The 15,248-nt window shown below is 49.2% G+C and overlaps 1 protein-coding gene across 1 annotated transcript; it reads left to right on the top strand.

Moving 5' to 3' along the window:
• Nucleotides 1-3,264: 3,264 nt before the first annotated feature.
• LOC144490070 (uncharacterized) lies at nucleotides 3,265-14,881 on the top strand. Its single transcript, XM_078207879.1, has 3 exons — nucleotides 3,265-3,331; nucleotides 7,491-7,661; nucleotides 10,826-14,881. Exons 1-3 carry the CDS (start codon nucleotides 3,329-3,331, stop codon nucleotides 11,120-11,122), a joined length of 471 nt encoding a protein of 156 aa, XP_078064005.1. The 5' UTR covers nucleotides 3,265-3,328; the 3' UTR covers nucleotides 11,123-14,881.
• The last annotated feature ends 367 nt before the right edge of the window (nucleotides 14,882-15,248 follow it).

The following is a 15,248-nucleotide window of genomic DNA, read 5'->3' as shown; positions in this document are numbered from 1 at the left end:
TGTAGATAGGCTGGAAAATTGGGCGGGGGTCCTGGATTCAGGATTCAATCCTGGACCGGGGAGCGGCGTGGGCTTGGAGGGCCGAAGGGCCTGTTCCTGTGCTGTATTGTTCTTTGTTCTTTGTTTGTTGTTCTTGGATGGAGCATTTTATTAATGTTTCAGATATTTCCCTAACATATCTCATCAATTATTTTCTAACTACAGAAGCCATCATCCAGGGGCAGGAATATAAACTATTCACAAACAGCACCCACCCTCGCTAACTCCATTAATGGTTTCCAAGTCAGAAGGTTGTGGGTTTGAGCCCCCACTCTGGGAATTGACCTTATAATTCAGGCAGACATTGGCCACTGAGGAAGCTCTGGATTGTCGGGTGGACAAAGTAAAGTAAAGTTTATATATTAGTGTCACAAGTAAGGCTTACATTAACACTGCAATGAAGTTACTGTGAAATTCCCCAAGTCGCCACAGTCCGGCGCCTGTTCAGGACAATGCACCCTAACCAGCACAGCCTTTCAGACTGTAGGAGGAAACCAGAGAACCCGGAGGAAACCCACACAGACACGGGGAGAACGTGCAGACTCCAGACAGACAGTGACCCAAGCTGGGAATGCGAAGCTGGGTCCCTGGCGCTGTGAGGCAGCAGCGCTAACCACTGTGCCACCGTGCCGCCCCAGCAAGGCAGTTGTCTGGGCCAACATTCTTGCCCAGTCAGCCACTTGTTAGATTGCCGTCGCTACCTGGTCAGGTGCTGAATTCATCTTCAGTCGCGTTTCAACTCACTCGTCGCCACACTCTGGCGCAATGCACCCTAACCAGCACAGTCTTTCAGAGTGTGAGAGAAAACCGGAACACCCGGAGGAAACCCATGCAGACACGGGGAGAATGTGCAGACTCCACACAGACAGTAACCCAAACCGGGAATCGAACCCAGGTCCCTGCTGCTGTAAGACAGCAGTGCTAGCCACCGTGCCACTCCAGCAGTTGTCAAGGCAGTTGTCAGGGCCAACATTCTTCCCCAGTTAGCCTCTTGTTAGATTGCTGTTGCTACCTGGTCAGGCGCTGAATTCATCTTCAGTCACATTTCAGTAATTAACTCCGAATAATTGTTTGTGATTTTCTATAAACTGAGCACGCCCGTCTCAGGTTACTCAGTGTCAGTTTCCATCGCGAGTGAATTGCGATGTTTCGATTCCAATCCCGCACCTTTCTCTGCAGTGTTGGGCGGGTCATGACAAACTGAACTATTTGGTATTGTATTAAAGTTAGTGCCTGAACAGGGACCCTGGGGCTGGATTTATCCATCGGCTTGCGGGCAGCACCGCAAGGTGCGAATATTGTTTAAAAACACACACCAGTACTCAGGGGATTAGGGGTAATATATTAACATGAATTGAGGAATGTTGAATGGATCAAAAACTAAACATAGAACATAGAACAGTACAGCACAGAACAGGCCCTTCGGCCCACAATGTTGTGCCGAGCTTTATCTGAAACCAAGATCAAGCTATCCCACTCCCTATCATCCTGGTGTGCTCCATGTGCCTATCCAATAACCGCTTAAATGTTCCTAAAGTGTCTGACTCCACTATCACTGCAGGCAGTCCATTCCACACCCCAACCACTCTCTGAGTAAAGAACCTACCTCGGACATCCTTCCTATATCTCCCACCATGAATCCTATAGTTATGCCCCCTTGTAATCGCTCCATCCACCCGAGGAAATAGTCTTTGAACATTCACTCTATCTCTCCCCTTCATCATTTTATAAACCTCGATTCAGTCTCCCCTCAATCTCCTCCGCTCCAGAGAAAACAGCCCAAGCTCCCTCAACCTTTCCTCATAAGACCTACCCTCCAAACCAGGCAGCATCCTGGTAAATCTCCTCTGCACTCTTTCCAGCGCTTCCACATCCTTCTTGTCGTGAGGTGACCAGAAACGTAAGCCTTGGAATAAACAAATTATTTTCCGGTTGCCGGGCTCCACCTGGTGGCCAGGACGTGGGACTGAGCCATTGGGAAACTGTGTCATCGAACCCGAGAAACGAGGAGAAGGAGGCCATTCAGCCCTTCGAGCCTGCTCCCCCATTCATTCTGATCATGGCTGAACTCAATAGCCTGATTCCGCCTTCTCCCCATATCCCTCGATCCCTTCAGCCCCAAGAGCTACATCTCATTTCTTCTTGAAATCAGACAATGTTTTGGTCTCAACTACATTAGTTGGGAGTGAATTCCACACATTCAGCACCCTCTGGGTGAAGAGATTTCTCCTCACCTCAGTCCCAAAAGGTTTACCCCTCATCCTCAAACTATAGCCCCTAGTTCTGGACTTCCCCCTACCATCAGGAACATTCTTTCTGTATCATAAAAAAATGTTCCCAGCACAATGTTTCCTTGAGGAGCAGCGCTGTCTACAGGAGTTTAGACATTTCACCCACTGGGTGTCAGACAGGCAACCCAACAGTGGAGGGGAGAGGAATGGAGAGAATTGTTGGTGATATAGACCTGGGTGTCATTCACGTACATTTGTAAGTTGATACGTTTTCAGGTGATGTCACTGAAAGGTGGGTGGTCAGGAGTCAATCCTTGAGGGTACAATAGACATAATGGCCAGGATACAGGAAGTGAAGGCATTTCTGGTGTTTGGCTACAGCCGGATGGATAGGAATGGAAGCAGCTGGATGATGGAGGGGAGGGGGCTGGAGGAGGACAGTGTGGTCAACGATGACAGCGATGCAGCCAGGGCGAGGAAGATGAGTTCCACACGGACCACCTATTTATTCATGGGTTGACATTATAGGCACGTTGTAGTGTGAGTGAGCGCAGATTTAACTATCTCAACACATTCCAGGAACTAAATAACCTGGTGATCTTTGCCAGTGACAAACCTGTTCCCCAACCAACCAACCAACCAGCCAATGCACTCCTGTCCCAACAGGATGTGGAATGTGAATCTCAATCAAAAAACACAATTGATGTCATGGATCAGGGGAGAGAGACAGAAACTAACATTTCAACATTCCAAAGCTGTACTAGTAACATTGTACAAAGAGAGAATTAGACCCCCACAGACCCTGAATACTGGATCACTGACCACACTGGAGTTCCTCCCAGATCCTGGTATTTATTCCATATTATCCGTTTCTATGCTCCAGGTGTTTCTCTGTGGGCTGAGAGTGTTTGGGAATCTTCCAATGATAATGATGCACTGATGACAGTAAAACAATTAATTAAATAATGACGCATCATAATTGAAACCGGTTTATCAATATCTGAGCTGCCAGATATAGGAGAGAAACAGACGGGACTGTAGAGGCATTCCAACTGAAAATGGTGAGTTATCTGTTTCAATATTTAGCTGTGGAATATTTAAGATTCAACGTGGAGTTTTGGGTTTATCTCCAGGTGTGTGTGGGATATCAGCATTACTCCAGCTACCTGCTGTGACACAGTATCGGGGAACCCCAACACTGTCTGCACTATTCTGCAAAGTGTCTGCAATAGTTTCCAATTCCTTTTCATCTGCTCTCCCAGGTAACTGCTCGCTGGCATTTCTGCTCCAGGTATCAATCTCACCCGGGCGGCGACTCGGATACCAGCCCGGGGTCCTCTGTGGGGTGGCACCCTCAGAGAGGGCTCCACGTGAAATTGTGCCCAGTGGTTCCCCCTGTTTTCTGGGGAATGATGGGGGTCTTTCTGGGTGACGGGGCTGTGATGAACCGAATGGTTTTCCTCATGTTTTGTGCTTCACAGAGTTGCAATTGATGGGTACGTTGGTGAGTTATGAGTTTGCAAAGCAGTGAAACAGATTCTTAATGTTTTAATGATCTCCGTGAGTGAGAATTGAGACTCTTTGACGCTGTCAGGGTGATTGGGGACCAGGAAAACGTAGCGAGAAATTCCTGGCAATTTATAAGCCACCATTCCTGAATAAAAAGAAGGATTCTTGGTTTAACACCTGCGTGATTTTCCTGAACACGCTTCAATCTCTTTCCTAATGAATTTTTTCTGATCCCTTTTACCCAGTCCCAATGACATTTAGAGAACGATAGACACCCCACCCCCTCACTATCATCAAATCGAGACTTACTGATCCTCTCCAACTCTAACTCAGTCTTTTCCACCACCTCAAAGTGGGAAACTCTTTCACTCTCTGTTTCTCACATTCCCACAATCGACTAAACTGAAAACCATGAAATAATTTTCTTTACTTTCTTCCAACCTCTCAAACCCCCGTCTCCTGCTCTCTGAGCCCCAATTCATTACCTCACTGACCCATTGTGTATTTCCACAGCTTTCTATCTTTAATCACAGGCGGTTTCCTTATCCTTATTTGTATATTTATTCATGTCACAATGACGTTACTGTGCAATGAAGTTACTGTGAAAATCCCCCAGTTGCCACACTCCGGTGACTGTTCGGGTACACCGAGGGAGAATTTAGCACGGCCAACACACCTAACCAGCACGTCTTTCAGACTGTGGGAGGAAACTGGAGCACCCGGAGGAAACCCACGCAGACACGGGGAGAGCAAATCCATTGAGTATTGAAACCAATGTCAATCTTTGGTTCTGGCCGCACTTGGAGCATTGAGTGTAATTTTGTCCATTTTCCCCAGTGAGTGATATTGAGTGTGTGGAATGGAAAGTGATCAGGAGAATCAGCAATATTCAGGCTCCACATTATTCAGATCCAGTTTGACTTGTTAGACAGACACAGGCTCAGAGACGGAGCGACTGAGGATTTTAAAATGTCGAAGGGATTGGATAGGTTATTTGAGATGGACACGAATGGGATTGGGAATGAGTCTAAAATCCTGAGGGAAAGGTTAAATCAGTGGTTCCCAAAGGGTGCGGCGCGCCACACTGGTGCGGCGAGAGGGGATGGCAAGTGTGGCGGGAAGATTCAAGAACAATCAAAGAAACATTGAAACATGGTTTAAACAAGCATTGTTTTATACTTTCTAGATGTCCCATGATCATATTATAAAGTAGTTGTGTTCTATGTTATGAATCAAGCACTGCTCGGAGTTGTTTTTGAATGTATTTATGATCAATAAAAAATTCGGTGTGGCACGAGCAAATTTTTATTCTGAAAGTGCGGCCCAGTGAAAAAAGTTTGGGAACCACTGGGTTAAATATTGGGAAGGATTTATCACCAGCCTCTGGGCCGTGTGGTATCCACAGATTCACTGTCATTCCCCCCCGCCCCCCAACCCTGTGACCAGGCAGTTTGCCCCCCTTTTAATGTCCCCCTCATGGGTCTGTGTTTTTTCTTACGCCTTGGGATGTTTTTTCGGTGTCAAATTTTGGACGACGTGGGGATTGTGGAAGGTGTTTTATGAATGGAACTTCTTTCTCAACTTCAGAGTGGGAAAACCTCCGTGATCCGCGTTTGCTGCACGAATGATTTCTATGTGGGAAGGTCAGAGAATGCTGGTGAAGTGTTTGCTGAGGTTGTACAGCTTCTTCAGCCTCAGCCTGGCTCCCCCAATGAAATGGTATTTGTATATCAGGAACAGCTGTCTGACAGCGAGCATGAAGAGGCTGTAAAGAAACTGACAGTTTACAATATCGAACGGCAGACACTGCAGACGTTTCACCAGATCATTGAGACTGACAGTCACCTGTTGGTAAAACACACATTTTCCCAAATGTGCAGGCAGGGGAAGCAGAGTTGGAGAGTACAGGCAGGGGAAGCAGAGTTGGAGAGTACAGGCAGGGGATGGACAGTCAGAGAGTACGGATAGGGGAAGCACAATCTGAGACTGCAGACAGGGGAAGCACAGTCTGAGAGTACAGACAGGGGAAGCACAGTCTGAGAGTACAGACAGGGGAAGCACAGTCTGAGAGTACAGACAGGGAAGCACAGTCTGAGAGTTCATCCAGGGGGAGCACAGTCTGAGAGGACAGACAGGGGGAGTACAGTCTGAGAGTACAGACAGGGGAAGCACAGTCTGAGAGTACAGACAGGGGAAGCACAGTCTGAGAGTACAGACAGTGGAAGCACAGTCTGAGACTACAGACAGTGGAGTACAGACAAGGGTAGCACAGTCTGAGAGTACAGGCAGCGGAAGCACAGTCTGAGAGCAGAGACAGCGGAAGCACAGTCTGAGAGTACAGACAGGGGACGCACAGTCTGAGAGTACAGACAGGGGAAGCACAGTCTGAGAGTAGAGACAGTGGAAGCACAGTCTGAGAGTACAGACAGGGAAGCACAGTCTGAGAGCAGAGACAGCGGAAGCACAGTCTGAGAGTACAGACAGGGGACACACAGTCTGAGAGTACAGACAGGGGAAGCACAGTCTGAGAGTAGAGACAGTGGAAGCACAGTCTGAGAGTACAGACAGGGGACGCACAGTCTGAGAGTACAGACAGGGGACACACAGTCTGAGAGCAGAGACAGCGGAAGCACAGTCTGAGAGTACAGACAGGGGACACACAGTCTGAGAGTACAGACAGGGGAAGCACAGTCTGAGAGTAGAGACAGTGGAAGCACAGTCTGAGAGTACAGACAGGGGACGCACAGTCTGAGAGTACAGACAGGGGAAGCACAGTCTGAGAATACTGGGACTGTGTGGAGTGGAAAGTGATCAGGAGAATCTGCAATATTCAGGCTACACATTATTCAGATCCAGTTTGACTTTTTAGACAGACACAGGCTCAGAGACGGAGCGACTGAGGAACTTAAAATGCTGAAGGGATTGGACAGGTTATTTGGGATGGACACGAATGGGATTGGGAATGTGTCTAAAATCCTGAGGGAAAGGTTAAATATTGGGACGGATTTATCACCAGCCTCCGGGCTGTGTAGTATCCACAGATTCACTGTCATCCTTTATGAAGGACAATGGGGCGGCACAGTGGTTAGCATTGCTGCCTCACAGCACCAGGGATTCAGTTTCAATTCCTAGCTTGGGTCACTGTCTGTGCGGAGTCTGCACATTCTCCCCGTGTCTGCGTGGGTTTCCTCCGGGTGCTCCAGTTTCCTCCCACAGTCTGAAAGATGTGCGGGTTAGGTGGATTGGGCTGTGCTGAATTGCCCCTTGGTGTCAGGGTGACTAGCCAGAGTAAATGGCTGGGCTTCGTTGGATCGGGCCTGTGTGGGATTGTGGTCGGTGCAGACTCAATGGGCTGAATGGCCTCCTTCTGCACTGTAAAGTTCTTTGCTTCTATGGAAATAGACATTTCTCTGAGTGAGGAGGTTACACCCAGTTTACAGAGAAAGTGTTTCTGGTTATCTTCGATTCTCGGCTTTTCCCTGAATTTGCTGATTGGCTCAGGATTTTAAGTCAGAAATTGCTGCCTTTTATTCTCCTTAGTGACCCCCCGCCCTGTGACCAGGCAGTTTCCCCCCTCCTAATACCCCCCTCATGGGTCTGGGTTCCTTTATCCTCACGTTTCTGCCTTGGGATGTCTTTTGTTGTCGAATTTTGGATGACGTGGAGATTGTGGAAGGTGCTTTATGAATGTTACTTCTTTCTCAACTTCAGAGTGGACAAAGATCAGAGGATTCTCAGGTTGATGAGGTTGCGAGTGAATTGATCAACCTGTCGCTTACAAAACAAGACGAACAGCCCAGCAGCGAGGATGGAGCAGTTGCTGAGAAACAGAAAGTACCAGATTCACTGGATTCGCCGCACACGATTTCGAGCAGCTCTCAGGTAACAATGATGTGTTGCTAAATGTGATACTGGGCATGAAGTTGGTTAGTGTTATCCGGAACTGACATCCCAGTTCCGTGGCGATGGTCATGTTTCCCCTCCCACAGGGGGTTTCAATCAGCAGCAAACACTGTCACTGGGCTGGACTCTGCAAAGTGTGTTTTACAATGTGAAGTAATTTAATTCTGGGTTTATTTATCCCAGTCATACTTTCCCCTCACCCCACCCCACCATCCCCTCTCGGGGCAATTTGATATCTTCAGCAACACCTCCCACCCAATCAAAGCTGCTGGATCCAGCCCACCCCCCTGCCCGTCCCCCAATCCCACCCCCATCAGGTAGAGGGGCTCCGACTGCCCCCCCACTGAAACCAGCAACTCATTGGAGCTTCCCGTTCATCTGTGATGGGACTCGCACACTCTCGAAAGGGGAATATTGTGAGGTGACTACTCGGGGTTACTGAGTGCAATTTACCCCAATTTACCCCCTCAACTCCCCATCCCGACGATGCAAAGTCCAGCCCCGTGGGACCCAGTGCGTGCTGCTATTCTGCTGCTAAAGGCATCACGCTCTGTGCTATGCAATGGGATCTCCCTGTGCTCCTTTAGTATCATTTTCTTGTATTAATCTATCCAATTCTTGATGTAAAAATCCCAAAGGGTTTGTTTAGTTAGAAGGTGATATCTCACTAACCAGCGTGCACTATATTAACTCTGTTAATGAACTGTCTAACACTGGGTGATGGGCAGAGTTTCTCTGAGCTGAGGTTCAGGGGCTGCACCGACTGAAGGAGCTGAGATTGATTCCAGTCTGGGGGTAACTCACGTCCTCGATCCAGCAGCAACTCCCACTTTACACTTCAGTGTTGCTCCCAGCAGCTGAGTGGATGGACCAACCTGCTCAAACTGGGACAGTAAGAAGTCTCACAACACCAGGTTAAAGTCCAACAGGTTTATTTGGTCGCACGAGCTTTTGGAGCGCTGCTCCTTCATCCGGTGAGTGCTAAAACTTGGACAGAGCGACTCACTCAACCCACCCCACGGGGGGGAGGGAGGGGGGGAGGGGGGGAGGGAGGAGGGGGGAGGGGGGAGAGGGGGGGAGGGGAGGGGGGGAGGGGGGTAGGGGAGGGGGAGGGGGGGAGGGGGGGGAGGGCGGAGGGGGGAGGCGGGAGGGAGGGGTGGGGGGAGGGGGGAGGGGGGGGTGGGGTGGTGGGGGGGAGGGGGAGGTGGGGGGTGGGGGAGGTGGGGGGGTGGGGTGGGGGGAGGGGGTTGGGGGGAGGGGGGGTGGGGGGGAGGGGGGGGTGGGGGGAGGGGGGTTGGGGGGGGGGAGGGGGGGTGGGGGGAGTGGGGGGTCGGGGGAAGGGGGGTGGGGGTGGTGGTGGGGTGGGGGTGGTGGTGGGGAGGGGTATGGTGGTGGGGAGGGGGTGGGGGGGTGGGGGGGAGTGTGGGTGGGGTGAGGGGCGTGGGGGGGGTGGGTGGGGGGGAGGGGGGTGGGGGGGTGGGGGGGGGAGGGGGTTGGTGGCGGGAGGGGGGGTGGGGGGGAGGTGGCTGGTGGGGGAGGGGGGGTGGGGGGTTGGGGGGGAGGGGGAGAATGGGGGGTGGGGGGGCGGGGGTGGGTGGGGGGGAGGGGGGTGGGGGGGTGGGGGGGGAGGGGGGGTGGGGGGGAGGGGGGGTGGGGGAGGGGGGGTGGGGGAGGGGGTTGGGGGGGGCGGGAGAGGGGGGAGGGGGGGTGGGGTGGGGGAGGGGGGTGGGGGGGAGTGCGGGGGGGGGGGTGGGGGGGCGGGGGGGGGGGGTGGGCGGGGAAGCAGTCACGCTTCCAGTTTCCGACTGCTCTCCATTGACTCCGACAGGAGTGTGTGAAGTGTGAGGATAATTGTGAGGGGAAGCAGTCTGAAAGTACAGACAGGGGAAGCAGTCTGAGAGTACAGACAGGGGGAGCAGTCTGAGAGTACAGACAGGGGGAGCAGTCTGAGAGTACAGGCAGGGGAAGCACAGTCTGAGAGTACAGACAGGGGGAGCACAGTCTGAAAGTACAGACTGGGGAAGCCCAGTCCATGAGTACAGACAGGGGGTGCACAGTCTAAGAGTACAGACAGGGGAAGCACAGTCTACGAGTACAGACAGGGAAAGCAGTGTCTGAGAGTACAGACAGAGGAAGCACAGTCTGAGAGTACAGACAGGGGAAGCACAGTCTGAGAGTGCAGACAGGGGAAGGACAGTCTGAGAGTACAGACAAGGGAAACACAGTCTGAGACTACATTCACGGGGAGCACAGTCTGAGATTACAGACAGAGGAAGCACAGTCTGAGAGTTCAGACAGAGAAATGATTCAGTGCTGTAACTATTTTTTAATTAATGGCTATGTACAGAGTCATTCCGCTCATTTTGAAGGGGAAACTAGAATGATTGTTGGTTGACGATGTTACATCCCAGGGGTAGCACGAAGGTACAGTGGTTAGCACTGCTGCCTCACAGCGCCAGGGACCCGGGTTCGATTCCTGGCTTTGGTCACTGTCTGTGTGCAGTCTGCACGTTCTCCCTGTGTCTGCGTGGGTTTCCTCCGGGTGCTCCAGTTTCCTCCCACAGTCTGAAAGACATGCTGGTTAGGGTGCATTGGCCGTGCTAAATTCTCCCTCAGTGTACCCGAACAGGTGCCGGAATGTGGCGACGAGGGGATTTTCACAGTAACTTCATTGCAGTGTTAATGTAAGCCGACTTGTGACACTTCCCGATTCTAAGGAATTTGAGTGAACTCTGACTAATGATCACTGCAAAAATCTGAAATAATTTCCTGAAATTGCTGGTTTTTAGGTTTTTTTTTATTCCAGACAGCTGATTGATTGTCGGGCTGGGTCAGTAAAGTGGAAGAATCGGCTAGGATCTTTCCCAATCTTTCACTCAGTTCTTCTGAACTGTGGCCAGGTATCAAAAAGCCACAGTTCAGGAATTCCCCATCTGAACCCCTTTCCAATCCCCCCTCCTCAAATCCCCTCCGTGTGTCAGAGCTGCCGCCCCCCCCCCCCCTCCCAATATGTGTCTCTTGTGTCAGTGTTTGTTATTCCTCATGTTGCTACTTTGGGATGTTTGTGTACAAGATTGGGAATGTTGGGAGATCCGGAGATTGTGAAAATTGCTGATTAAATGTAAGCTCCTTCTCCCCTTTAGGGTATACACATCTACTTAATCCATGAGGCAAACACCACATATTACAAAGTGGGCCATTCTAAAAATCCCACGGAACGGTGCCGTGGACTTCAGACAGGAAACCCCCGACAACTGACGCGTGAGCATGAAGTACGGGTGAGGGACAAGGAGGCAGAGGGAAGGGTTCTTGAAGCACTGCAGGAATACAAAGCAGACCTGGGCGGAGGCACCGAGTGGTTTCGTCTCGACACCAAAGCAAGAGTTAATGAGGCAAAAGCAGCAATGAACAATGAGAAATGGCCAGATCTGCCGCACTAACGGGTGTTCGAATCAGCATTGAACAGTGTCACTGGGCTGGACTCGCCAAATAATCTTTCCATTGTCAATATCAGATTGTCATCGTTCAGGTAGAAAGTGTTTTATGGAGCCCACCTGGGTCATGAGTTTTGCATCTTGAATTTGGCTCAGATAAGCATGATAGGCTTCACTTCAGGTGTGATTCAAAAGACCCAGTAGGGAGCTTGTATCAAACAAGGTTTAATTAAGAATGTAGTTAACCTGTATGGAAAGAAAATTAGCAATATCTTTTATCAATTACAAACAAAACAATCACGATAATGTATAACCCTTAACAAATACATCTAAGATGTTCCAATCAAACCAAAACCGCCCATAGACAAAAAGACAAAACCCTTTAAACAAGTTCAACACAGCAAAGACTAATGCTCACGTGATACTGGAATTGAGTCCTTTGGTTGAAAGCGGCAGTTCTCTTGATACTCTCAGAATAGTTTGAAGTCAGATTAGCTTCCCAGAACACCAGGAAGAGACTCTGGTCAAACCAAACAACAACAGATTATTTACTCCAGGAAGGCAAGAAGCCTTGCTTTCAGCTAACCAGCAAAATTTCCAAAACCAGGGAGAGAGAGAGACACTTCTTTCCAGCTTAATGTCCCTTCCAAAACTCAAACTACTGCCAGTCAAACAGTAAATGATACCTTAAACTCCCTAGGAAAGAAAACAAAACTGTCCAAAAACATATGGCCTTCCTCCTAACAATGCAGCTCATCATAAATCCCAAAGTAAAAAATAAACAAACCCCATTTAAGTAGCAATAAAAGGACTCCCAAAGATAACTCGGCACACTGAGAGCGGCAGAGAACATGATTTTAAAAAAATCTCTGAAAGGTACAATAACATCACAGGGTAAGAAAATCCAAATTCGAAGTCATTTAATTCGAGATTTATTAATCCTATTAATTTTATGTTTGATTTGATGCCCTCCTCAGGGGCAGTGACATTTACCACCTATTGGGATACAATACAATGGAAGCAACAACTCCGGGGTTCAGTTCGCTACCTCCCCCCCCCCCCCCGTCCCCCAATCCCACCCCCATCAGGTAGAGGGGCTCCGACTGCCCCCCACTGAAACCAGCAACTCATTGGAGCTTCCCGTTCATCTGTGATGGGACTCGCACACTCTCTAAAGGGGAATATTGTGAGGTGACTACTCGGGGTCACTGAGTGCAATTTACCCCAATTTACCCCCTCAACTCCCCATCCCGACGATGCAAAGTCCAGCCCCGTGGGACCCAGTGCATGCTGTTATTCTACTGCTAAAGGCATCACGCTCTGTGTTATGTAATGGGATCTCCCTGTGCTCTTTTAGCATCATTTTCTTGTATTAATCTATCCGATTCTTCATGTAAAAATCCCAAAGGGTTTGTTTAGTAAGAAGGTGAACTCTCACTAATCAGCGTGCAATATATTAACTCTGTTAATGAACTGTCTAACACTGGGTGATGGGCAGAGTTTCTCTGAGCTTAGGTTCAGGGGCTGCACCGACTGAAGGAGCTGAGATTGATTCCAGTCTGGGGGTAACTCACGTCCTCGATCCAGCAGCAACTCCCACTTTACACTTCAGTGTTGCTCCCAGCAGCTGAGTGGATGGACCAGCCTGCTCAAACTGGGACAGTAAGAAGTCTCACAACACCAGGTTAAAGTCCAACAGGTTTATTTGGTCGCACGAGCTTTTGGCGCGCCGCTCCTTCATTAGGTGAGTGCTAAAACTTGGACAGAGCGGCTCACTCAACCCACCCCAGCTCCCGGGACAACGAAGGGGGGGGTGGCAGCGGGGAAGCAGTCACGCTTCCAGTTCCCGACTGCTCTCCAGTGACTCCGACAGGAGTGTGTGAAGTGTGAGGATAATTGTGAGGCTCTCAGAGTTGTCCATCCTGTCCACACCCTGGTGAGATATTGGAGGGTGCGGGACTGAGAGTCAGGGGAGGAGGGAAGGGGATGGGAGTTGTGGAAGTGTGGATTGGAGCAGGAGGTAGGCCGAGAGCAACCCGCAGTTACTGCATTACTGGAAACCAGCCAGATTCGTAAAGTGAAGAGCCTTAATTATGAGACAATTAAAGAATAAGCAATTAATCAATAGATCTATTCAAAAGGCTGGGAATATAATCTGTAACACAAAGTTTATAATCTTTTACATTTTATAATTACACATAATTAATGCTTGATTTTAAATACATTAGTCATAAATGATGAGAATTGTAAGTGGCTAAACTCCAAACTTTCACACCCTTGGCAAATTACACTCAGTTGGAAAAGGAATGGGGCCTTATTCAAATAGTCTCATTTTTTAGCAAGCATTTGCATTAAAACACCAGGAGATGCACGGGTGGCACAGCGGTTAGCATTCCTGCCTCACAGTGCCAGGGACTCGGGTTCGATTCCTGACTTGGGTCACTGTCTGTGTGGTGTCTGCACGTTCTCCCCGTGTCTGCGTGGGTTTCCTCCAGGTGCTCCAGTTTCCTCCCACGGTCTGAAAGATGACTTAGGGATCACAGGTGGACAGAGTGGTGAAGAAGGCATTCGGCATGCTTGGTTTCATCGGTCAGAACATTGAATACAGGAGTTGGGACGTCTTGTTGAAGTTGTACAAGACATTGGTAAGGCCACACTTGGAATACTGTGAGCAATTCTGTTCACCCTATTCTTGAAAGGATATTATTAAACTAGAAAGAGTTCAGAAAAGATTTACCAGGACGCTACTGTGACTTGATGGATTGAGTGAAAGGAGAGGCTGGATAGACTGGGACTTTTTTCTCTGGAGCGTAGGAGGCTGAGGGGTGATCTTATAATGTCTATAAAATAATGAGGGGCACAGATCAGCTATCTAGATAGTCAATATCTTTTCCCAGAGGTAGGGGAGTCTAACACTAGAGGGCATAGGTTTAAGGTGAGAGGGGAGAGATACAAAAGTGTCCAGAGGGGCAATTTTTTCACACAAAGGGTGGTGAATGCCTGGAACAAGCTGCCAGAGGTAGTAGTAGAGGCAGGTACAATTTTGTCTTTTAAAAAGCATTTAGATAGTTACATGGGTACGATGGGTATAGAGTGATATGGGCAAAATGCGGGCAATTGGGATGAGCTTAGGGGTTTTTAAAAAGAAAGTGCGGCATGGACAAGTTGGGCCGAAGGGCCTGTTTCCATGCTGTAAACCTCTATGACTCGATGACTCGATGTGCGGGTTAGGTGGATTGGCCATGCTAAATTGCCCCTTGCTCAATTGTCCAAAGATGTGTAGGTTAGGTGCATTGACCATGCTAAATTCATCCTCGGTGTACCCGAACAGGCGCCGGAGTGTGGCGACTAGGGGATTTTCACAGTAACTTCATTGCAGTGTTAATGTAAGCCTAGTTGGGACACTAATAAATAAGCGTTAAGCTTTAAAAAAAGCAAGTGGGAATCGGCGCCAATTATTCATCAGCAGATGGTTAAATGACCCAATTATTGGGCAACCCTTGGGCTAATTTGAGTGAAGAGAGTGTGAGTGACGGGGGTAAAAATGAAGGTTTGGAGTGGCCATTTTGTTCTCGTGTTATTCAGGTTTTGGAATTATCACTTCACACCTTCAGACTGAGCAACCGAGGAAAGTCTGTTTGATTGTTCAAGTTAAACATTCTCCTCTTACTGTTCATTGCTGTTAATTATATTACGCCTTTTTATCTTTTTAACTTGTTATCTTTCTGTCCTTTAATAGTGAATAAAGCTTTTGCATTTACCATTTGAAGTGTTGATTCTTGCCGGATTGTGAAAGTCTCGTGGAACCTGCTTGAATTCACAATTGGGGATTTATTGCAAACTAACAGTACCCCCGGTGTCCTCAGAGTTGTCGATTCTGTCCACACTCTGGTGAGATATTGGAGGGTGCGGGACTGCAGCCTACTGAGAGTCAGGGGAGGAGGGAAGGGGATTGGAGTTGGGGAATTGTGGATTGGAGGAGGAGGAAGGATGAGGAGCAGGAGGAAGTCACAAGTAAGGCTTACATAAACACTACAATGAAGTTACTGTGAAATTCCCCAAGTCGCCACAGTCCGGCGCCTGTTCAGGACAATGCACCCGAACCAGCACAGTCTTTCAGACTGTGGGAGGA

Source organism: Mustelus asterias, unplaced genomic scaffold, assembly GCF_964213995.1.
Source record: "Mustelus asterias unplaced genomic scaffold, sMusAst1.hap1.1 HAP1_SCAFFOLD_2839, whole genome shotgun sequence".
Classification (NCBI taxonomy): Eukaryota; Metazoa; Chordata; class Chondrichthyes; order Carcharhiniformes; family Triakidae; genus Mustelus; species Mustelus asterias.
Note: the sequence above shows the minus strand (reverse complement) of the source record. Positions and strands in the feature narration are given on the sequence as shown.